General features: G+C 32.0%; 1 protein-coding gene and 2 long non-coding RNA genes across 4 annotated transcripts; all 3 read right to left on the bottom strand.

Moving 5' to 3' along the window:
* Window positions 1–9,433: 9,433 nt before the first annotated feature.
* LOC128290330 (uncharacterized) lies at window positions 9,434–10,412 on the bottom strand. The gene is made up of 2 exons (XR_008280076.1): window positions 10,322–10,412; window positions 9,434–9,625 (listed from the first exon to the last, which is right to left on the bottom strand). It is a non-coding gene; the product is annotated as an uncharacterized LOC128290330 (long non-coding RNA).
* Window positions 10,413–14,121: 3,709 nt separating this feature from the next.
* LOC108474713 (uncharacterized) lies at window positions 14,122–18,833 on the bottom strand. Of its 2 annotated transcripts, XR_001869925.2 has the most exons (4): window positions 18,467–18,833; window positions 18,020–18,276; window positions 17,849–17,930; window positions 14,122–14,158 (listed from the first exon to the last, which is right to left on the bottom strand). It is a non-coding gene; the product is annotated as an uncharacterized LOC108474713 (long non-coding RNA). The 2 variants fall into 2 exon arrangements; XR_001869924.2 differs by having other exon boundaries at window positions 18,020–18,818.
* A 1,684-nt stretch (window positions 18,834–20,517) lies between these two features.
* On the bottom strand, window positions 20,518–21,677 carry LOC108475474 (transcription factor MYB73-like). Its single transcript, XM_017777442.2, has one exon. The coding sequence runs from the start codon at window positions 21,541–21,543 to the stop codon at window positions 20,833–20,835; it is 711 nt and encodes a 236-aa protein (XP_017632931.1). The 5' UTR covers window positions 21,544–21,677; the 3' UTR covers window positions 20,518–20,832.
* Window positions 21,678–26,441: the final 4,764 nt, after the last annotated feature.

The raw sequence follows: 26,441 nt of genomic DNA, 5'->3' as shown, positions 1-26,441 counted from the left end.
TTCTTTAGCACCTAGTACCGAGAAGGCTTCAGTGCCTTCTATTACCTTGAGTCTTTCTTCCAAACTCCTATACTTCTCTTGAGCCTCGTGATCATCTATTTTCAACTTGGCTATTTCGACTGGATCATCTAAATCTGGAACTACAGGATTGGCAGGGGTTGCTCAGGGATTTGACATAAATGTTCCTTGCCCTAGATAAGCAAATGGCATAGGTCGTTGTTCCAAGCCTGTGGATTCCCCTTGAGTATACCCTTTTTATGCTACGTGGGCATGTGGTGGAGTGAATCCTGGGGGATAGAGTAGATTCTGGTCATGATTAATTCTTGATTGAGGTTCCATACTGTCGGGGTTCTGCATGGGTCCTTTTCCTTTGACCAAAACTGACATCATCTCTATCATTCTAGCCATTTGATCCTTTTGTTCAAGTGATTCCTCTCGAGATCTTACTATCAAATCCCTCGTTTCTTGCTGTGACTTAGCTAGTTGCTCTTGTAATTCTATTTGAATTCTTTCCATCCTCTCAATCCTTCCGTTGAATTCGGCCTCCATTACTCTAGCTTGTCAGCACGTTCTATACGAATTGCGTGGTTCTAGTCTTGTGGTATTACAACTGCAAATTGTATGTTTTAACCTTAGCGAATAATTATGGGACATGCACATGCAATGAATGAATGCAAAAAGATGCGTTGATTCTAATTTAATTTCATTAGAAGAACTTTACTAGAAGAAAAATTTCTTTACATAGAACGGATGATTACATATACGAATTCGCCCTAATGCCCAAAGTCTTAACTTTCCTAAGAAGCCAAGCTAAGCTTCGCCTCGGTTTGATTCTGACTCATACTTCAAACTCAATATATCAGCCTGAACTGCCAAGGTTTGCAAGTGATCAGCTACCTCCCGAACCTGAGCTATAGCTTCGCCCATGACATAATCTCTTTCTCTAATCTGATTTTGAGAGTGGTGAAGCTGTTCTCTGTAATGGTCGTTGTTTGTCTCAAGAAGTTCCACTCGACTTTTGCTATCACGCAGTGCGGTCTCGAGTTCTTCTATTTTCCCTTTCAACTCTTCATTCCTACTCAGACTAGCCTTCAGTTTAATTATCGAATTATGGCTACGATGTTGCTGAAGTAATCTTTCCAATTCAGCCACCCGAGCTCGTAACTTCTCCTTTTCGTTTTGGGTTTCTAACAAACTCTTCTTCAGAGTGTCCTCTCGTACTCGGGCATTTTGAAACCTTTTCTCTCAATAGTTGGCTCTAGTCTTTTCCTCTTTAATCTCTTGACGCTATTGTTCCGATGTTTTACCTAATCCGGCAGTTTTTATCGTTATACGAAGCTTCTTGTAATCGATTTTCAGACTATCTAAATCTTCCTCGGCCTTGTTCTTTCTTTTCCTTAACTTCTCGGCCTCTAGCTTGTGGATATCGACGTCTAACCCCAACTTCATTTTATCTTCTTCTAGCTACTCTATCTTCTTCCCCAACTCCGAGTTTCTTTTCTCAAAATCTTGCTTAATGATCTCTAACTCGGATGGGATGACCCATAAATGCTCCTCTATTGGTTGAGTGTTCCCTTGATTCTGCCTAGGGATATTGTCGTTGACTCTCCTACCCCACCACCATTCATACTCGGGGGTCGTCATCGGGCCTGCGGTGAATCCTTTTATTCTTCGAGTTTGGTTCCATGCATCTGATATCTCGCGAACCCTCTTCTTATAATTGTTATCTTTATAGGGGAACTCACATTGTGCTAACCCTTATGTCACCGGTATAAACTGTCTTGATCGATACTGCCTTAACACCATCAGTGGAGTGTATCCAACGGCTCCCCATATTCCAGCCAGAGGGACCTAGTCAAAATCACCGCACCTATATAAGATCTCGTCAGGAATCAACCATGGAGCCCTCTATTCAACGTCTTCGGCCCGTAAATTTTGGAGAATAGTTATCCACCTCTCTTCGGAGATGTCGTCCCGCCTCGATGTGGCCACTAATTCTCTTAATGGGGAATAATCCTTAGAGAATACTCGATAGGAGACCTTCTCTACCTTCCAAAAATGACTATGGAACCAACCTAAAAGAAGCTGTGCGCAACCAATAAATCTTTCTTCGCCCGCTCTCCGGCATGTATTCAAGGATCGAAAAGTTTCTGCTAGAATTGCCGGGATGGGTGTGGTACCTTTATTAAGTCGATCGAATAAATTTGAGACGGCTTCATCTATGTGTCCAAGTGCTTTAGGAAAGATGATCAAACCATAGATGCTTAAGGCAAAAACATCAACATTTTTCTTTGAATCTGGGTGTGCAAGGATCAAGTCCCTCAAATTCCTCCAAGAAATACATTTACTGTCCCCTTTTTGCTTGATGCGGGCCGTAACCCATTGTTCGCTCATCCCTGTGATATTCATCAATTTCTTCAAAAATAGAGGGACGTTGACAGGTCTTGAATAAGCCCTATCAGCCTGAATCTTCGAGCAATTAAGTAACGCCATGTATTCCTCCACCGTAAGTACTAAATCAACTCCTCCGAAAGTGAAGCAACTGTAAGCGGGATTCCAAAATTACGCGAGGGCCCGAAACAAGTACTTGTCCACTTTTACATCGAGCAAATAGGGTAAGTCACTGTAGTTACAGTAAAAGAGTTGTTTGACTTCGCCATTCCAACTATTCCATATATCCTTTAACTCTTGCAGGTCGTTCTGAGTCACACTGATGCGAGTGAAATCCCATAACTCTGATTCATATCCCTCGATCAAACTATCTCCTTTCTCCTGTTACGTTCTCTTAGACCACACTCGGACGGCCGCATTATCCTCCAGTCTATCAAGAAATCCTTTTTCCATGCTAAACTCTTCTAATTAGTAACCGAACGTAAATCAACACCCTTTTATGATGAAATGTCATACGAAAATAATCAAAATACAACAAGTCAGTATTATATACAAAGAATATAATTCAAAGCAAATAAGGAGTAAATAAGCATCTAATCAGGTAACCACTAGGGTTCAATGTGGTTCTACCTAGGGTAGGCTCCTATGGCTCATTTCATGTTGTTTGGTTCTAAAGTAAAGGTACCTGAATCAGTAGATTCATCGATCCTCACCCATTATAGGTTCATACAGACCGAGTTCGATTCAGGGGAATACATTTCCCTACGGCTATACGGAGGTGAAAACCTCACGAAGACGCAGGTACGGATGTATCTCGAAAGCGATCCACTATCCTATACGGAGGTGAAGACCTCACAAAGGAGTAGTTTTTCACTTCCACTTAAGAGGGTGAAATTGACCAATAATGCGATGTGATATGCAAAGATCCCTTAAAGAATTAAACCACTTAAAGCAAGCATATTATGAAGAGAGTCGCGAAAATAACAGACAACATGCAATATAGTAAATTTAAAACTGATTTTCGATTTTTGACAAAAGACAAAAAATAATCAATTTAAGGCTCGACTCTCGAGGTCCCCAGCAGAGTCGCCAGGCTATCGAAACCATTCTTTTGAAAACAGGGATCAACTTTGTTTGAAAGTGAAAATTAAAATAGGAGTCGCCACCGGTCTTTTATTAGGTGTGATCGGATCACCTTTGTTTTAATAAATCAATTTTAGTTTACTAAAACAGGGCCTTTGGTCTATGAAACTTGAGAGAATGAGTTCGGGAGCCAGTTACGTGCGAGGAAGGATTAGCACCCTCGACACGCCCAAAAATTGGTACCGAATTGATTAGTTAGTATCTTAATGTCGAAAATTAAAAATCGGGAAGGGACTTGAAATACGATCTTTTCTATTGATACTGATTTTAAAATTCTTAAATTGGCTTAAATCGATTTGTTTAAAGATTTCCTTATCTCGAGATATCGGAGTATCACATCCCGTAAGTTAGGACACAATACCATGAATTCCCGAGCACAAGGTCGTCTTTTAGTTTATATTGGAAATTCGTGTATTTAAAAACTCAAAAGGATATTTAGCTATTTAGAACCAACGAGAGAACCGAAACTGTAACGGCCTAATTTTCAGTGGTGTCGGAAATGGTGATTTGAGATCACTAAATTCGACAAATAAGATTGAACAAGATAGTAATTTAATATTTATGAGTCAAGTAAGAATTTAGAAGAATTTGTGAAATGGTGAAATTAGTGAATTAAAAGAATTTATTAGGTCAAGCGGGTCAAAAATGAGGTATCGAGACCTCAAAGTTGAAAATCGAGCTATAAATATTTTTATAAATATTTATGGAGTGTCATTGAGTTAGTATTAAAGTTTCGTTAGAAAATTTTAACGTTTGGATGGCTAATTAATTGAAAAGGATTAAATTGAAAATAGCACAAAATTTGTTAAATTGTGAGTAAATAGCTTAAGTATTTAAAAGATGGATTTAAAGAGCAATTAGACCCAAAGGTTAATGGCTGGACGGTTTGGGTATGAAATAAGCAAGAAAACAATGTGAACAAGGGCAAAATTGGAAATAGATAAAAGTTAATAGTTAAATAATGATGTAATTGAAAAATCTAGACATTTTCTTCATAATTTCTCAGCCAAAACGCCATAGAAGGTCTGGAGAAAGCTGTTTTTCATATTTTTACATCATGTGAGTCTAATTCTTGCTTTTTCTTGATAATTTTTATGTTTTTATGACTTTTACAATTAGGTCCACTTGTAGAATTCATTAGTTTTTGATTTTATGGGTGAAATTGGAAGTTACCCTGGATGGATAAGGAATTTTATGATGAATTATTATGAAATTTAAGTTCTAATTTCATATTAAGGTGGTTTTATTAAGTGATTTTGATAGGAAATGATATTTAGGACCTAATTGTGAAAAAGTTGTGAATTGAAGGTTGCTGTTGAAATTCAGAATATAAAAGGTTTTGAAATAGTTTATAATGATAAAATAAAGTGTTAATTGAGAAAAATTAGTTCAATTGATGGGTGAATTGAGTAGGGACTAAATTGTGAAAACTGTAAATTTTGGGGTAAAAGTGCAATTTCAAAATTTGAACAGCATAAATTGTGAAGTGAAATAGAAATCAAATAAATGCTAATGAGTAGAAATATTTTATATTATAGATCAAGAATCCAAAGAAGAACGAGGAAAAGAAAAAGTTGCGGAATAGTCCCAAAATTTCAATATCTTCTACAAATTAGCGGGTAAGTTCATATGGTTGAAATTAGATGTTTATTTGTGAATGATTGAAGTATATAATGTGTTATTATATACTAATTTGTTGTGGGATTGTGTAGATTTTGTTAATGAAAGAATAAATGTGGAAATGCAAATTAGGAAAAACGCAGGATTGAGTACGTTCAGTATCGTGACGTGTGATGAATTGATTTGATAAGACCATGGTTGTTCCATGGCAAAGTGTGAAATGTAGGTATGGTATCATCCATACTGAGTTGTGAAATGTAGGTATGGTATTATCCATACTGAAATGTGAAATGTAGGTATGGTATTATCAAATCCATCTTGAGTTAAGAAATGTAGGTATGGCATTTCCCATACCGAGTTAAAAAATGTAGGTATGGTATTTCAATGAGGAAAACCATACTGAGTTGTGAATCGTGGCATTGAGCAACGACGTACTCAATTTAAATAGCCGTTTCCTAATTTGATTATAAGAAATAAAGAGAAGTGATCCAAATGAAAGAGATTGAGTAGTTATTCTTGTTGAGCTCAACTATGTGAATTATTATAACAATGGTTGTGAATCGCAGGAAACTTTAGTAAATGTTTTGGTATTGTTTGGAAATATTATGTTTGGTAAGCATTACTTTTAACCTATGAACTTACTAAGCTTCAATAAGCTTACTTGTGTGTGTTTAATATTTTTATGTAGATTGACTTGAAGTGAAGTGGGTAGATCGGATCAACACAACAAAGCACACTATCCAGATCAATTCGGTAGCTTTTGTTTTATGTTTGAAGATTTATATGGCATGTATAGAGTTTGAATGAATTGAAGTAAAGATGTTATAAACTAGTTAACAATATTTGTACTAAAATAGTTTTCGTAAGTAGCAGTAGTTTGACTTTGAAAAATCACTAAAATAGTAGAAATGGAATTAAATAATGAATAAATTATGGAATCGAATCTCGATGAGTCTATTTTCATATGGAAGAAGCAAAACAGGTATATGAGCTATATTTTATGAGATGTTTAAATTTTTGTGAAACAGGGCCAGAGCAATTTCTGGATCCCTGTTCTGACTTTGAAATTCACCATAAATTTTACAAAGATAATTAGAAGTCATACTTTATATGTACAGATTCCTTATTGAGTCTAGTTTTATTAGAGACAAACAGCATAGTCATTGAAGCTCTGTACAGAGAGATATCTGATTCATAATACACAAAGGTCAGAGTAGTCAAACCCTGAAACAGGGAGATTTTAAATAATAAACTGTACTAATTGGCTTGACCAAAATTCTAGAAAAAATTGGTAAGTAGATATATGAGTATAAATTCATAGAAAATTTACGGATTTGGATTTCGAGTTTTATAACTCGAGATATGAATTATTTAGCAACTATGACACAGTTGGACAGCTTGTCTGGAAAGTGTGATATAAATTGTTTGAATTTGTTTAAGTGCTCAAATAAGTTTAGTAATGCCTCGTGCTCGACTCCGGCGACGGTCTCGGGTAAAGGGGGCGTTACAGAAACCCCGTAAGTTAGGGCACAATTCTTCGACGTTCCAGAATGCGAAACATTGCCTTATTTATTGAAATTAGTAAAAACATGAATAAAAATCTTTAAAGTAATGAACAACAGAATGATATAAAATGAGCGGGAGACAAAAAATAAACGAGTTGGAAATAAATTGAAACAAATAATAAATATGATAAAAATATTAAAACAATAACAATGCATGCGATATATTAAACGTAATAATAGCATCCAACGTGAAATAAAAACAATGAATATATACATAATAAAGATATTGAGAGTATGTACGTAAAATATATATATATATATATATATATATAAATAGTAATAGTGTTAGAAATATACTATATATAGTGTTTGAAGTATATACATAAGATAGTAAAAATATATAACTAGTAATGTTAAAATATATATAGTATATACATATATATATATATAAAATAAATATTGAAAAATGTATGTACATGACGTATATGAAAAATATATACATAATAATATTAAAATAAAATAATAAATGATGACAGTGAAAATAATAGGCATAGTAATAAATATAATGATATATGAAAATAATACTATATATAAAAGTATATATATACACGTATAATAAAATGTATATACTAGTATTAACAATATAATAGGGATAAAATAGATATAATAATAATACATACATAATATGGTATTAAAAGTATTTACATAGCATTTACATATTAGAAACAATAATGTTAAAAGTACCTATTAATAATATTATATAAATATAATAAATAATAATAATAATAATAATAATAATAATAATAACAATAATAGCAATAATAGTAAAAATACAAAAGAAAGTATGACGTAATAATGAGGTAAGGAAAATAAAATATAATATATTAGATATATAAATATAATAGTAAATATAATAATGTTAAAAATACCATACATAAAGAGTATATATAAACATATATAATAAAATATACACTAATATTTATAAATAATAATAGTAAATGTAATAATAATAATAATAATATTAAGTATAGTATAAATAATATGTACATAACAGTAATAATAATAAGTAACAATAATAATAATATAGAAATTCAAAAAAGTAAACATAATATAATGATATTAAAATAAAATATACACTAATATTTATAAATAATAATAGTAAATATAATAATGATAATAATAATAATAATAATAATAATAATAATAATATTAAGTATAGTATAAATAATATGTACATAACAAAGAATAATAATAAGTAACAATAATAATAATAATAATATAGAAATTCAAAAAACTAAACATAATATAATAATATTAAAATAAAATAATTTAAAAAATACTATGTAGATATAAATACATATACCTATGTAAATAAAATATACACTAATATAATAATAACGATAATTGAATAATATTTAAAATGAAATAAAATAACAAAGATAATACGAAAATAAACTAAAATCTAAAAAGGACTAAATTTTGAACAAAAACAAAGTTTTGGGGTAATTTTAAAGAGAAATAAAGAAAAGGATCAAAATGCTACACGCATAACACAGGAGGACTAAAATAGCAAATATTCCTTCCCATCAAAACACAATATATCGATGGGGACTAAATTGAAAAGCGACAACTTCATGGGGCAAATTTTAAAATAAAAAACTTTATTGCAAAAGCTTGAAAGCGCGAAGGACCGTGACGCAAATTCTCCCTTTTCAAAAACACGCGGATCCCGAGGCGGTCGGGTCGGGTTAGGCAGGTCGCATCAAAACGATGTCGTTTAGGGTTAAATGGCGACCCAAAACGTCGTTTTGGGAGGCTATATAAAGGCCAAAATTAACAAAAAATCATTTGGTGAGGAGAGAAAGAAAAGAAAAAAAGAGAGAAGGAAGAGAGAAGGAGAGGAGGAGGACTTAGGCCATGGAGCAGTCCACCGGTCGATCGCCGGGACCGTCATGGCCGCCGCATGCCAACCACCACGCCACCAATCACTGGCGGAAAAGGTAAATATTTTTTTTTGCTTAATAATATATGTATATATATATGTATATGTGATTGAGTAAACGAGAAAGGAGTAAAAGAAACCGATTTAAAAAAAAGAAAAATCACCTTAAGGTTTCGGCTATTGTTTTGGCGTTTTTGACTCTTTTTCTTTGGACTGCTTTGTTTTTTTTTTTTTTTGTGTACTAACACATTGTTTGGCTTTTATTTCAAAGATCTGATATTTTTATTTCTCAAAACAGCCCCCATGTACATTGATATCATTTCAGCTTTTATAGCCTTTACAAGTTCTTTTTCTATTATTTTTTACTCATGTTGCGTGCTTGCTTCCTTCCTCTGTCTTTGCAGGTGCGGTGGGAGTGTGTGATGGTGCTGGTGGCAGACAACCTGGGAGATTGGGGAGAGGCAAGTGGCTGAGTCAGTCGAATTTAGGGACTAGGGTTTCGGTTGGGCTAGTTTAGAGTTAGGGGTAATAGTTGTAAATGGGTCAAGGGATTTGGGTGTAAATGGGTCATTCGGGTTTGGGTAGTTAAAAGGGGTAAATGGGTAATTGGGTTTATCTTATTGGGCTCCGGGTATTGTAATGTAATTGGGCTTATGGGGTTTAATGTAAATGGGCCCAAAATTGGCCTATAACACACACCCTATTCATGCCCAAAACATTTACTTGTATACTTTAATCAAATAACATTCTTTTTATCCATTTCTTGTACCTAAATACAATTATACACTAATAGAATCCAACCAATCAACTATTTCAAGCCAAAACATGTATATTTCATTTTCCAATCACAAAACATCACATTCAACATAGTTTGCATACTTAATTATTCATATAATTACATTACTAAATCAAATCCTATACATGCCATATAAATAAAAAATTTGTTTAACAAAATCTACCAGAGTAAATCTGGATAGTGTGACCCTTAGTGTAGATCCGATCCTCCGTATGTATATATGTCAATCTACAAAACAAATCACATACACAAGTAAGCTTATAGAAGCTTAGTAAGTTCATAGGCATAATAACACAAATCTTACCGAACACTGTACACAATTATATATGTATTAGTTAAACTATTTCATCCTGCAAATCACAACTTTATTAATAAACTCATTTGAATAATTTTCATGATGCAATTCACGAACTTAATTCTTTTGGGCCCATTTCTTATTTATTCCCATTGTCAAATTAGGGAACAATAATGGAATTGAGTGCTTCATATTGTCACATTGCCATAGTAAACTATGGACTTTCACATTGTCGCACAACACACACCGAAGCCATAGCCCTGCCATGGTCTTACACGGATCCCATATCATACCGAAGTCATATCGCAGATATGGTATTATACGGAATCTCATTTTCACATCACACTGATGCCATAACCCAGCTATGGTCTTATACGGGAGTATGAATCACATTGTACCGATGCCATAGCCTAGCTATGGTCTTATACGGAAGCACATATCACATCTTTTCCGTCAACTTATTATGGTCATAAAATGAAAGTACTCAAACCATTGTTCCAACTAATTTGTTCTTTTAGTTACACGTTATTCATTAGTTAATACAATTTGATAATATTCATCTACAATAAAATACTTTAACAATCATAAGATTTTCATATCAAACATCGAACTTTGCCATATGAACTTACCTGGGCTAATTTGCAAAAGTCGTAGAAATTCAGGGACTATTCTTGAATTTTCTCCTTTCCACGATTCACTTCGTTTTCTTGATCTATAATTATAAAATCATTCCTCCATTAGCATCTATTTCAATTCCATTCTATTTCACAATTCATGCCCTTAATTTTTAAAATTACACAATTACCCCAAACTTTTCATTTTTTACAATTTAGTCCCTACTTAATTCATTCATAAATTAAACTAATTCCTTTCAAATATCATTTTATCTAAACCATACAAACTACTTCACAGCCTTTTACATTCCAAGATTCAACCCAAAACTCTAATTCCAACAACTTTCACAATTAGGTCCTAAAATAAATTTCTATGTAAATCTCTTCATAAAATCATCATATAATGAAATTAAAACCTTAATTCCATGATAAATCACCATAAAATTTCAGCACTTACTCATGGTAACTTTCTAAAATATTCATAAAAGCAAAAAACTAATGAATTAGATATCAGGACCCAGTTGTAAAAGTCTCAAAATCACAAAAATTACAAGAAATAATCAAGAATTGAGCTTACATGTAATAAAATATGAGAGACCAGCTTAAAAGAACCCTTCAATGGTGTTTTTTCTAGAGAAGATGAAGAAAATTGAAGAAAACTCTAGATTTTTACCTAATATATCATATTTTACAATTTAATATTTACCCAATTCCAATTTTGCCCCTTGTTCACACTTGATTTTTATTTTTCCAGCACACACTTGCCGTCCAGCCCAATAATAGGTGTTTAATTGCCTATTTAGTCTTCTTTTAATTATTACTAAAGCTATTTAATCACATTTCACAATTTTATACTTAATTCAATTTAGTCCTTTTTACCCAATTCACTACCGAAACCTTAAAATTTCTTAACAAAACTTTAATACTAACTCTCATTTTATGAATTCGAGGTCTCGATACCTCATTTTTATATTATTTAATCTACAAATTTCTTTTAATTCATAATTTCACTAATTCGAAATTATTTCTAAAACCACACTTAACTTTTACTTACTAATAACTAAACTCACATGTCGGATTTAGTGATCTCAAATCACTATTTCGATATCACTGAAATTTGGGCCGTTACAACCTTTATATATTAACTCCTTTAAATAGTCTATTTGTCATATAGGGACCTCAAATTTTAAATTTCATAGCTATTCGATATCTTTAGCTACTAGAATTCAACTTTTGCACTATATGTAATTTGGTCCTTTTCATCAAATTAGACATGTAAACGATAAAATTTCTTAACGAAATTTTCATACGATATTTCTATCCTACTGTAGACCATAAAATAATATTAAAATAAATTTTCTTTTGACTTCGAATTTGTGGTTCTGAAACCACTGTTCCGATTTCATTAAAAACAGGATGTTACACCCAATTTCCATTATTCCAACTTTTGTTTTTCTTACAAATAAATTTATTTCCATCATTTCTAAGTCTATCAATCTTAGTTTCTCCAATTTCTTTCGTGATTAGTAAGTGGAAATCAATAGAGAAGCATAGTAGCTATCTAAATTTCATAAGAAATGTATCCATAGTTGTCTTTGAGAAGAGAAAAAATAAGAATTAGTGTTGAGTACAAGTGATTGAGGTAAGAAATGATAATTTTTTCATGAAATTCATGTTAAAGAATATAGATTATAATATTTGATTATGGTTGTGATGTGTAAATATTGTGTGTTTTGATATGGAAATAAAGAAAATGAAGGAAACTAAGAAGCGAGTAGAGGACTAAGACAAATGAGTAGTCAAGGGTAGAAGAATAAGAAGAAGAAAGCTTGATTCCAAGCTTTTGGTTGTAAGTACAACTAGAATTTTACTTACTTTAAATAAGTTAATTATCAAGTTTAATTAGATGTATAAAAATTTACATGATATTTGGTTATTAGCTTTTATACTACATCAAAAATAAATAAATAAAATTGATGTTGATCAAGGATAAAGAAAGTGATGATTTAATTCCAGTTTGTTAAAGAGAAAAAGAAGAAAGGTGGGAGAAAGATTAAAAATGAGAAAAATGGCTAAATTGTAAAAGATGTAAAAGTTGAAAGAAAATGAATTATTATGATTAAGTGTGTAATTGAAGTGAAATATGTTGATGAGTGATATGTGGAATGATGCGATAATGTTATGATAATACTTATTGAAAAAGATGAAGTCTATTGGGAACAGAGGGCTCGAGTGAACTGGTTAAAATTAGGGGATAGAAATACTGCTTTTTTTCATAAATATGCATATCAGTGAAGGCATGGTAATTATTTTGGCTGCTTGATATATGAGGACGGGAGTAGAACTTATGATGAAATTGAGAAAGAGGAATTTGTAACACCCCCTAACCCCAAACCGTCGCCGAAACAGGGTTACGAGGCATTACCGGATATATCAGACAACTTATGGATATTTCACAATTATTATAACATTCATAGTATAATTGAAGAATTATGTCCCTATAATGGACTTTCGAAGCCCAACACAAGTATTAAAAGTAAAATGGAACTGGACTTGTTCGAGTATTCCGGGATTTTTTTTTTTACAAAAAAATTTCGACAGCATTTCTTCTTATTTTTACATAAAACCCCCTGCAAATTCAAACCGGAAACCAACTAATCCAAAACCAATGGCACAATCAAAACAATTTAAACCTAAATATATTTAAATCACAACAAATTCATTAACATAGTCATTTAATAACTAAACATTCATAATATTAATCCAAATTAACTAATAACTTCACTCATTTTTCATTCCAACTTAATACCAAATTATATAATATAATATTTACCATTTTATCAAACTAATAACAAAATATGGTATACCTTTCTTATAACTAACATTATAAGCATATCTATATAACTTATACCACACCTAGTACATGCCACTTTCAATTAAGAAAGAAAACATCACCAAAAATTTCTTTGAGTCGGGATCGTTCGGATCTTGACGGGATACTAGACTCCTATTAACTGCATGCGGAAACAATCAAGCATTTGAGTATTCCATACTCAGTGGTATTACCATAATTCAAATTATAATAGCAATAAAGAATTTTAATTACCAAACATGTAACTATCTAATTTCACAAATATCAATTCATTCTTAAACTTTTATTAATTAATAATAACAATACAATTTTAACTATTCTTCAATTTCCATCACATATTACATGTAACAATTTCAATCACTACATGAACATTCAGTTCATGCCTTTCATTTTCAATCTCAATTTCAATCCATTATTCAACTTTTTCGTTTCTTTCAATATTTCAATAATATAATCAATCAATTTATTTTAAATTTCTCATTTTAGATGTTCACCCTATTAACAAACCCGGACTTTAACGGATACACGGATTCCAACCCAACACACCATTACGGCACATTGTGCCTAAAACGGTACATAGTACCTGATCAGTATACGACACACGAGGTGCCTGATACGACACACGAGGTGCCTGAAATACGACACATAAAGTGCCTAATCGGTAAAGCCAGCAAATCCCGTACACTTTCAGATCCTATGGCATGCCAACTATATCCGACTTAGCCCGACTAGTTAATAGGGTATTTTAATCCTCAATTCACTTTCATTTCCAATTCAAGATCACTTCTCAATTACAATTTCACATTCGACTCAAATATCAATACTTATCTTATAACTCACTTATTAAATATAGAATTTATATATAAACATATAATAAAAAGTAATTTGAATTATAGTAATACAAACCGTGAATTTCTCGTTTTAATCCTCGATAGCTTTCTCCTTTCCTTTGTGCGTCGATGTCTTGGGTTCTTTGTTAACTACGAAAATAATAATAATTTATAATCATCAATACAACACAATTAAATTTAATCCATAAGCCTAAACATGCAAATTTAACCATTTTTATACATATAATTCCACTATTTACTTATATGTTCATTCAAAGCTGTCTACTTGAGTCATTGTTACTAAATAATTTATATCTTAAGCTATAAAACTCCAAATTAAGATCCAATAATTTTACCTGAAACTAGACTCATATATCTTATTACCATAAAATTTTTAGAATTTTTGGTTTAGCCAATAACTATATTTTATTCTTTAAAGTTTCCCCTGTTCTGCTGTCAAACAGTTCTGACCATTCTTCACTAAAAATTGATTATCTCCTTGTACAAGATTCGAACGATGTTCCCGTTTAATTATATTGAAAATAGGTTCAATAAAGATTTTAAAAATATAAATTCCAACCCATAATTATTTTTATACAATTTTTAATGATTTTTCAAAGTTAGAATAGGGAAACCCGAATTCATTCTGACCTTGTCTCACAAAACTTATAATATCTCATGATCTACAATTCCGTTGCTTACAACCGTTTCTTCTATAAGAAACTAGACTCAATAAGCTTTAATTCCATATTTTTTTCATTCTCTAGTTCAATTTATTCATTTTTTTTTGTGAATTTTCAAAATCAGAACACTACCACTGCCCAAAACTATTTTGTGAAAAATGTTAATAACCCAATTTACAACACCAATTCACACTTTATTTCTATTCAAATTTCATTCAAACTCAAATTTAGCTATTAAATTTTCAACATATTTTCCTAATTTCAAATTTTTCTCAATTTAGTCCCTAAAACACAAAACTTATAATTTACTTTACATTTCAATCTCTATTCTAACTTAATTTCATTCAATTAAACCCCTATTTCATCATTTTGCTCAACATGAACTTTGTTTAAAACCTAAAACTTCTAAAATACTAACTTAATTCAATCAAAACTTTGTTTTAATACTTTTAGAACATCAAAATTAAGAGAAAAGGACTTGATTGAACTTACTAATTAAACTCCAAGCTTCAAAAACCCTATTTCCCCTTTTCTTTCTTTTATTTTTTTCTTTCCTTCCCCTGTTCGAATGCTTTCTGTTCTCTTTTCTCTATTCTTTTTGTTTCTTTTCTTTATTCTATTTCTTTTATTTACTTTAGTTACTAATAATATATAATAATAATTTATTTATTATTATTATTATTTTTTTTGCCATCCACTTGTCAAAATCATACTTTATTACCAAGTAAAATCTTAGATTTTTACTCCTTTTGCCGCCTTATCTTTCCAAATAGGCTTAATTACCTATTTGGCCCTTATTATTTCCTATTAATTTATAATTAGACTTTTACACCTTATTCAATTTAGTCCTTTTTACTAATTACTCTAAATTAAGCTAAACTCATAAATATTTCTAGTAATTATTTTCGAACTCGATTTACTAAGACGGAGGCCCGTTAATGTACTTTTCTGATGCCCGTGAATTTTAGGTCATTACAAAATTGGCTCGGGCCTTTTTTCATAAGCTGTTTTCCTCAAACGGTGTTGGTGATCTAAATCATCTACTTTCCGGGATCGAGCGATATTGTGTTGAGGATTATGCGAAGCTCGCGTCGAATTATACTGAAGAAGAGGTTTGGATAGAGATTAAAGAGATGGGATCTACGAAAGCATAGAGGGAGGATAGTTTTCCAGCCTTGTTCTTCCAAAAATGTTGGCATATTGTTGGAAGAGATTTATGACCTTTTGTTTGAAGTTTCTAATTGAAGGTATGGATTTTGAATCTCTAAATGTCACGAATATTGTTTTGATTCCAAAAGTTCCACATCCATCGAATCTCAAGAATTTTAGGCCTATTAATTTATGTAATGTGCTTTATAAAGTGATAGCTAAAATGATAGTGAATCGTTTTAAAGTAGTAATTTCTAACTGCATTGATGGAGCACAAAGTGCTTTTGTTTCGTGAAGATTGATTTTAGATAATGTTCTAATTGACTATGAACTTATGCAAACTTTTCAGCAAAAGAGAGTAGGGAAAAAAATGTTTTATGGCAGTGAAACTTGATATGAGTAAGGCTTACGACAAGGTTGAATAGAAGTTTATTAAGGAGATGATGATAGATATGGGCTTTTATTTGGCTTGGGTTTCTTTAGTCATGAAATGTATCCCATCTGTCTCATATTTTGTCATCATAAATAGGAATGCTGGCAAGGTGTTTAGGCTAACTAGAGGACTTAAACAAGGGGACCTCCTAAGCCCGTTCTTGTTTCTGATTTGTAGTAAAGGACTTTTGGCCCTTATGAGGATAGTGATGTGAGATGGCCTGATTAGAGGTGCTAAAGCTAATAGGAACGGCCCAAAAATTTCTCATCTACTTTTTGCAAATGATTGTATCCTCTTTGGAGAAGCTAGTAATGAAGGGGCTCATACTTTGAAAACTATCATGAAAGAATATGAAAGTTTTTCGGGTCAATGTGTTAATTTTGATAAATCAACAGTAGTTTTCAGTATAAATACTTTTGAAGGCGATAGATATCTTGCATCAGGGATTTTGGGGGTGCGTGTATCAAATAATACAGAAAGATACCTTGGTTTGCCTAATTTGGTGAGGAGAAATAAAAAGCAATCTTTCCAAATTCTTAAGGATAAATTTAAGAAGTGAATTGAAAGTTGGAGCATTAGGGTTTATCTTAAGGGGGTAAAGAGGTATTCATTAAAGTCGCTCTTCAATCCATCCCTACTTATTCAATGACGTGTTTTCTATTACCTAAGTCTTTATGTGATGAGTTAGATAGCGTTATGGCCAAATTTTGGTGGCTGAAAGGTCATGACAGGAACGGTATTCATTAGTGCAATTGGGATTCCCTTTGTGAACTCAAGAAAAATGGGGGAATGGGTTTTTGAAAATTTGCAAAATTTAATATCGCATTGTTAACCAAACAAAGTTGACACCTTATTAATTATCCTAATTCTCTTCTAGGCCGAGTTTTAAAAGTGAAATACCTTTAATTAACAGATTTCTTAAATGAAAAGTTAGGGAGTCTACCTTCATATACCTGGAAAAGCGAGTGAATGGCAAGAGGACTAGTTCAAAAGGGGCTAGACTGGAGGGTGGGTTCGGGAGAAAGAATCTCCATCAGAGAAGATGTTATAATCACTAATGATGGTGTTGAATTTGTGTCTAATTTAATTTATTCTAGCACTAGAAAATGGAAAGAAGAGTTAATTTTTAATACCTTTCATGTGGATGTCGCAAATACTATTATACAGATTCTATTGGTGAGGATAATCTCTGAAGATCTACAAGTTTGATGCGGCGAAATGACTGGTGATTTTACTAAGAGAAACGCCTATAGACTATTACAAAATGATTCCCTACTTCCTACTGACAATACATCACATCCTGATTCTATACATTTCTACAAAAATCTATGAAATTTACAAAAACCTTCGAAAATTAAAACTATGATTTGGAGATTTTCATTGGAATTTTATTCCTACTTTAGTTAATCTAAATTACAGAAAAATTGCAGTGAATACTTTGTGCCCACGATGCTGCAGTATAAAGGATTCTATCCTTGTGTTTCGTGACTACCTTATATTAATGGAGACTTAGGTTAGTCTTAATTTCTCATGGATGCTGAATAATTCGGATAACAGTTTCTTGGATTGGGTTACCTGAGTGTTTCAGATTGCTACCACTGAGCAATGTAGAATCTTCTATTGTGGGCTTTGGACACTCTAGACAAGCCGGAATTGCCTTGTACATGAAAGGAAAATTGTGTCTGGTAAGGAGATCTCGGATTGGACCATAAGTTATGTTAAAGAACTTGAAAAGGAAAAGCTTACCCAAACGAGAGATTTTGATATGTGGGAACCCCCTTATGAACTATTCTTTAAAATTAACTTTGATGGGGCCTATGACCCTCAGCATGCAAGATCTGGGTCGGAGTGGTGGTGAGGAACCCACTGGGGGAAATATTAGTTTCCATGGTCATGGGTCATAAAGCAATCTCTTCTTCGTTTGCTGCTAAAACACAGGCGTGTGTTCAGGCGTTGCAACTAGGTATTCCCATGAGGATAGAGTGTGCGATAATCGAAAAGGGCTCATTGACAACAAAAAAGAAAGCCAACTCAAATAGTGAGGATAAATTGGAGATAGGATCCATTACTAAAAACATTCAACAATATAAAAAGAACTTTAAACATATTATTTTTAGGCACATTTCAATATCGGCAAATTCTCTTGCTCATCATTTGGTTAAAGAAAGCTTGATAATGGGGGAAGATATTTACTTGAGTGGTAGAGTCCCGGATTTCGTGCGCAGGGCGGAAGAGAGGAGAAGACAACGGACCCCAAATTGAGGTTGGAGAGGGAAAGGTTTTTGGAAAACAAAGAATAGTAGACCAAGGTTTTGATTTTTTGTTTTGGAAACTGCTATTTCTTGGGTATCTGGTAGGTGTATTTAATGGGAATTTAATAGTGATTTGATGAAGTCTAGGTGCTAAGATAAAGAATGACTTTTCATATTCTTTTTTCTTTTTGAAGTTTGTGGTTGGGTTTGTTTTTGTTTTGTTGTTTTATTTTCTTTGGGTATGTTTCTCATTTGTTTTTGGGCTTTGAACTTGTTTTGTATTTTTTATTCTTTTTTTTCTATCTAGTCTAATGTTGCTTTTAAAAAAAATTACATTTTTCACCTATTGAGTTTTAGCTCGATTTGTATTGATATTGTTATTAGTGCAGGAAGACGTGGGTTCAAATGTGCTGAAGCTCAGGGGTTATTGATAATTCTAAATATTGTATCAAAAAGAGTAAAAATAATAAGAAACGTATAATGAGATTAATTTTCAAAAGAAAATTTATACTTTTTAATTTTCTTTTTGTCCCTTTATTATTTTTTAATCTTTTTACTCTATCAAGTAAAACCTAATTATCATACACACCTTCCTTTGCCGCCAACACTTAACACCAATCCTAAAACTCCTTAGAACTCTATCAAGTAAAACTTAAATATCATGCACACCTCTATCCGCCGCCAACACTTAACACCAATCCTAAAGCTCCTTAATATTCTATCAAGTAAAACCTAAATATCATACACACCTCTCTCCACCGCCAACACTTAATACCAATCCTAAAACTCATTAACACTCTATCAAGTAAAACCTAAATATCATACACACCTTCCTCCGCCGCCAACACTTAACACCAATTCTAAAACTCTTTAACATTTTATCAAGTAAAAACTAAATACTCATTAATACTCTTATAAAGTAAAACCTAAAGATCATTCACATTTTCCTCCACCGCCAACACTTAAAACCAGTTCTAAAACTCATTAATACTTTATCAAGTGAAACCTAAATATCATGTGAACCTCCCTTTGCCGCCAACACTTTAACACCAATCCTAAAACTCCTTTAACACTCTATCAAGTAAAACCTAAATATCATACATACCTCCCTCTGCCACCAACACTTAACACCAATACTAAAACTCCTTAAACCTCTATTAAGTAAAACCTAAATACTCCTTGATACTCTATCAAGTAAAACCTAAAGATCATTCACACCTCCCTCCGCCGCCAACACTTAAAACCAATCCTAAAACTCCTTAATACTTTATCAAGTGAAACCTAAATATCATGTGAACCTCCCTCTGTCACCAACACTTAACACCAATCTTAAAACTCCTTAACACTCTATCAAGTAAAACCTAAATACTCATTGATACTCTATCAAGTAAAACCTAAAGATTATTCACACCTCTCTCCGCCGCCAACACTTATCACCAATACTAAAACTCTTAATACTCTATCAAGTAAAACCTAAATACTCCTTGATACTCTATCAAGTAAAACCTAAAGATCACTCACACCTCCCCCTGTCGCCAACACTTAAAACCAATCCTTAAATTCCTTAATAACAATAAGACAACCATCACCTACACCAACTTTACAAAATCAAATCACTACTTTTCATATGAAAAGTCAATAACATGACACTTCAAGAAACCTTTATCTCATCAATAGGGGCATCCAAAACAATCCTTCTCTCTATATAGTTTACACCTCTTCGATCCTCTCCCCTTGCTGGTTGTAAATATCAACAATATATATATCATACCATATAGAAATTCCATCAAAGATTGACTATGAAATGCTTCATGGAGAAAAGAAAAAAAAAAAGGAAATTCAAATACCGTAATTACCTAAATGATAGTAAAATCCAAGACGAAATAATTAAGTAGGCAGTAGGTCAAGATTTCACTACAGTTTTATATGACCATATGCATGCAGCCAACCATAAGTCAATTGTTTTCCAACATATCCCAACCAAAAACCCAACTGTCCTATATCCAATAATTACCAAAGAAAACATATATATTAGCTGTCAAAATATAGAATTACACTAAAAACAAACCAAAAACAAACAGAGAAAATTAAAATAAAACCCAAGTTTTTAATCAACAAAATTTTGTATAATTAATACGACAAAACTGATTTAAATCCCCTTTTTTTGTTTGTTTATCGTCTGTGACTGTACATTCCCTCAAAAATTATTGTACTGTTGAATACCAAGGAATTTGGGTTTGATTCTGTAGTTGTTTTTTCTTTAATTTGATGTTTTAATGGTTTTCCTAATTTAAAATTAATCACTCGTTAACCCCAGCATTGGTTATGAAAACCAAACTCCGCCATGCAATTTCTCACTTCTTTCCTAATCATCTCCTGCATTGCGGCCAATAGTTCCGTACCCAACGACGCCGTTTTCGTCCCGTTATCGTGCTTTTCCGCTACTGAGCCCGACTCTTTATCCGTACACGAGTTATCGTTGTTCAACTCGACCAACTCGTCGCTCCAAGAACGTCCGAGCGTAAGCGCGGTCGAAACGCGAGAGTGCGGCGTCGATTCGGCTACGCTCAATCCCAAATCGCTGACGTCGGAGCCGGAAGGACTTCCCGGGTTGCTGATACTTCCGGATCTCGGAAACTTGCTGGACCGTCTCTCCGATTCCTGAACCGAATCGCCATCTTCAGCCGATCGTCTTCGTTTCAACGTCGAGTTCCAATGGTTCTTAACCGCGTTGTCCGTACGACCGTTAAGGAGTCTCGCTATGGTGGCCCACTTGTTGCCGAACTTAGCGTGGGCTTTGATGATGAGATCATCTTCCTCCGCCGTGAAAGGACGGTGCGCGACTTCAGGAGACAACTGGTTGCACCACCGCAGCCTGCATGATTTCCCCGATCGGCCGGGGATTGACCTCGATATCAACGACCAGTTTCTCGGACCATGGAGCTGAACCAGCTTACGCAATGACTCATCCTCCTCGGGTCCCCAAGGTCCCTTCACACGATCAATATCTTGATCCATTGCTTTGTTACTAACAGTTTCAAAATATAAACAGAGATCTCAGTTTGTTTATCAATGGCGGTGAAGGAAAAAAAAATGTCGAAGAAGCTCTCGAATTGCATTCGTGAGAGGCAAAAGAGGAACAAGAAGGGTTTATAAAGGGCGATGCGTTAGGTTAACTGATAGAGCCGGTTAACAAATACAGGTAATAAGCGTTAAGGTGAACCGGTATTAACCGGTAACCGGTTGAATACACATACAGCTGGATAGCCTTCAAGGTAGCCACGTAAGCCACATTGAAATTTGAATAATCCCCAATATGTCCTTGTGGGGTTAGTTTAGTAATTTCAACACGGTAGTTTCCTGATTTGACTCGTACAGTTATGGAAGTTACTGAAATGGAAAGAATGAAGGAGTGAGAAAATCGCGAGAAATTGAGGAGAAATTTTGGAAGAGGATAAGTTTGACTCAGCCAGGCTGGAAACCATTACGTGGGACTTTAATTTTTTATTTTGATTTTTTTTAATTCACAAATTAAATTTTGTCGTTTTGTTATGTTTTTGGGTGCTGTGCAAAAGCAAAAAATATTGCTGATGTGGACAAAAACAGCCAAAGTAAGCCTGGGAAAATTGATTGACAGCTTTCTAAAATTCCAGCCTGTAAACCTGCCATCGGAGAAGACAGCAACGGCATTCAAGCCACCGACACGAGGGGTTCATCACCGACCCTCCTTACCTAAATCACCAAATTTTATCCCAACAGTTCGATGCTCGTAATATTAAAATTTTATAGATTTAATTCTTTTATTTTTACCTTTTAATCCTAATTTAATAAAATTTATTAAATTTTATTATTTCTAAAATCTTATATCGTATTATTATGTAATACTATATCAACTAATTATTATCACAAAATACTAAAAATAATTACGATATTGTAGTTAATTGATATAATGGTTAAGTAAGGATTAAAATTTCAATATTAAAAATATATATTAAAAATCTCACACTTTTCAATAATCTATTAATATATATTAATTTGATATAATTTAATCTCTTATTTTATAATAAAAATAACCCTTTTATTTTTTATTAAATACTTCTGTCAAATTCTGTCAAATTGCTGACATCAAATTAAAAAAAAAACCCTTTTCAGCACATACAAACAAATTATATCAACATTTTAAGACTAAGCATAATGGAGGATCAATATCGTAGTTTAACCTTTTTATTTAGGGTAAACTATTTTATTCACCTAGCTTTAAAAATTTTCAATTTAGGCAATAAGGATTGTATTCCTTCATGTTTTGGTCACCATCGCTAAATTGAAAATAGAAATAATGGTGGGGCCTTTTTCATACTCGTATAATAACACATTTAGTCCTTAGTGCTTACATAGTCTATTAATTTGGTTCTAATTCTTAATAACTCAATAAATTTAACCCTTCACATTTATAAATTCTATCAATTTAATCATTGAGATATAATCAATTGCTTGAGCTCGTTTGATTTGGCTTGATTACTAGATACCCATTCTTGAGCTTGAGCTCAAATTAAGTTTTGGGTATACAAATTTTTTGTTAATCTAACTTACTAAATAATGTTGCATAAGGTTGCATAATGTTGAATTCAGCCTAACTTAGATTGAGTTGAATTTTTGTCTGCTCTTTTATCTTTGTTAGACTTTTTTTTTCTTTGCTAATGCTGTGATGTTTTATGTTTTTCATTCAATTTATGAATTTATTGTTCTGGCCGAAAATAATAATAATAATAATAATAATAATAATAATAATAATAATAATGAAAATTTTCAAAGATGATATAATGATAACAATAGAAAACCTTACCCAAATCAAAATATTTCTAATTACAAGTTGATACAACCGAAATAATGCAAGAACTAACATCTCGGGGTCTACATACCTATGTAACTTTACATTTTGATTTTGGGAATTAGGACAGACATGGAGGCACAGCTGGCTGGGAGGAAATGTGATGGGATTATGGTTGAGGGTAAAATAACTTTGAGGATTAAATTGATAGAATTCGTAAATATGAATGAATAAATTTATGAATTATTCAAAATTAGGATCAATTTGATAGAATATGTAAGTATTAAGAACTAAATATGTTATTATATCAATTAAAAAAAGACCACATTATTATTTTCATTACCAATTTAACAATGGGTGACCAAAACAATAACGACTGCTTGAATTAAAAATTTTTAAAGTTGGATAACCAAAATAAAGACGCAAGCATAATTGGGTTACCCTTTTATTTGTATTTTTAAAAGATTAAAAATATTTTATTCATTTCTTAAATTACTCTAAAACTCCTTTAAACCTTAGAGTAATTAAATTGTAAGATATTATATGCTCGAATTCACTATTTTGATAATAACATTTGTCAATCCAATTAGAACACAATTGACTAAAGAATTATATTTTTTTAGATAAATAAGATGGTTTAAATTTTGTTTTTCTTTAATTTTTTCAAAAATAAAATATTATTTATGATAAATAAGTATAATTAATTTATTCATGAGGTATTTTTTTTGTCACTTTATTCAAAACCTCGAATAAAATTCCCAAACTCTCATAGAGTTCTTTCAAAAGGAATACAAATTTTTTTTCCATAGTTATCACGAAAACTCTTACTAAAGCCCATCTGCGACTATATCTTATCGCCCTCAAAGAAAAGTTTTTATTGATTGGCATGTATAAATCAGGATTACAAAGACCTTTTAAATAGGCTCAACATTAAAGGATAAAACAACTAAAATAATCCGAAAGTAATCAGAATCGTGAATAATTAGGTATATTTATAGGAGTCAAATTTGTACAAACAAGGTTGAAAATTTTATGTAATGTAAACCTCACGTAATTAAACTCTCCTAAGACTTTTAAACTCTCTTAGACTTTACCTAAAAAAAAACCAATTCATTTATGTTAATCACTTTAACAAATGAAAATTGATTTGTTGAATTTAAGTTATCTTCTTAAAAATTAATACCATGTTTGGAATTTGTACAATCCAATTTGAAAACTTCTAAACTAACCCTAAATCTTGAATATTGTTGATAGATATGGATTAAAATGAAATGTAAATAAACATGGTAGTAATTGCTTTCAATTTTGTTATATTGCAAGTAATAATATAGTTGTGTGCAAGTGAAAGAAACCATAAATAATAACATAAAAACAAATCATGAGAATGGGTTAGACGTGTTCATGAGTCGGGTAATTCACTCGATTCAGTTCGTTTTGAGTTAAATTTGGGTTTATTTTTTTAAAATTTGGGTCAATTAGCTCGATTTTTATTTATTTTTTTGCTTGGCAGCGATGCTAACCTCCGAGCTGGTTATCGCCTGCTTTTTTCCTCTCTCATCAACCATTTATTTCTTTCTGTTTCTCATTCACTACACATGTTTTCTCTCTTTTCAGTTTGCAGATTTATTTTGTAGGTATATTTGTTGTCTTCACAAGTTGTGATGGACAGATGACGGTGCTTATCATTCACTCGATTCTTATCATTTGTTTTGGGTTTAACTTGGGTTTAATTTTTTTAACTTTGGTTCAATCTGATTTGACTCAATTCACTATTCAAAAAAATTTATATTGATAATAGAGTTATAAATGTCTCCAAAGCTACTATACTCATATTCAATTTAAAGAAAAAAGTTACCTTAAAAGAAAAAGCAAAAAATAAATTAAAACTTAAAATAAAAGAGAGCAACTCAAAAGCTTTTGCAAAATCTGTAAAAACATCAAAACTAAAATTTATACAATATTCATTTAACAGTTAAATTAATAATTTTAGTGACGGAATGACCTAATTGATATAATATCGATAGTTTACAGATGTAATTAAAATGATTTGAAGTTCAAGTGTAGCCAGAGGGTGACAGGTTTAATAAACCTTTTAGTCCCTTTTAAACAAAAGTTTAAACTTTAACTCTCAAACTTCTAAAATTCTGTTTCCCCCCTTTCCAAATAATGAGTTGTTGGCTTCGACCCTAGAATGAGGATAGTTAACATTCTGACTCAAAGGAAACAAAAAGGGTAAACGAGCGTCTCTTTTTTCCCTATAGAATTCAATTGTCGGTAAAAGTGTCGCTAAAAACATTGTACTGTCACTAAAAAAAAAAAATCGGGGAGAAAATAAAATGCGGGTGAGGAATATGAAAATAAAAAAAGAAATGATGAAATTGAAAAGCACCACTACTACCAACAAGTAGAGATATTAAAAAACAATATCTTATATTGAACAATTAACAGTCATAATCAAACATCTAGATTCTCAAAGACAACATAATCAAGATAGAGAATAATCGAGGATGTTTCCTATGCCAACTTACAATGTTTTTTTAATTAATTAAATGATGATATTGCTTTTCTCCATAGCCACTGCACATGTGACTCCATTTTACGCCACATGTATATGAGAATTACACTGACACATCCCACCATAATTAGCCTATATATAAACCTTTACATCACTTGTCTAAAATCTTAATATATATACAGGATAAATTATTAAAATAGTCATTTTTATTTTTTTTATGTTACATTTTAGTTACTTATATTTTCGTGTTGTAATATTTTAGCCACTGAGTGTTAATTGTTATTAACAGTGTAATGATAAGTTGATGTGACATATTAAATCATCATTTTAAACGAAAATTTTAAGTTAAATTATACAATTAGTCCTTATATCTTTTTTATTTTGAGCATTTTTTTTCTTTTACGTTAAAAGAGATGGAGAAGCAGAAGAGAATGAAAAATAAAGGAAAAAAAAGAAAGTTAAAAGAACATAAAATAAAAACATGCTCAAAATGAAAAAAATATTGGGACTAATTGTATGATTTAGCCAAATGTTTTTTTTTGAAATGATGATTTAACGGGCCACGTTAGTTTA

This window comes from Gossypium arboreum, chromosome 3 (genome assembly GCF_025698485.1).
Source record: "Gossypium arboreum isolate Shixiya-1 chromosome 3, ASM2569848v2, whole genome shotgun sequence".
Classification (NCBI taxonomy): Eukaryota; Viridiplantae; Streptophyta; class Magnoliopsida; order Malvales; family Malvaceae; genus Gossypium; species Gossypium arboreum.
The sequence above is the reverse complement of the archived record's forward strand: the minus strand, read 5'-3'. Positions and strand labels throughout refer to the sequence as shown.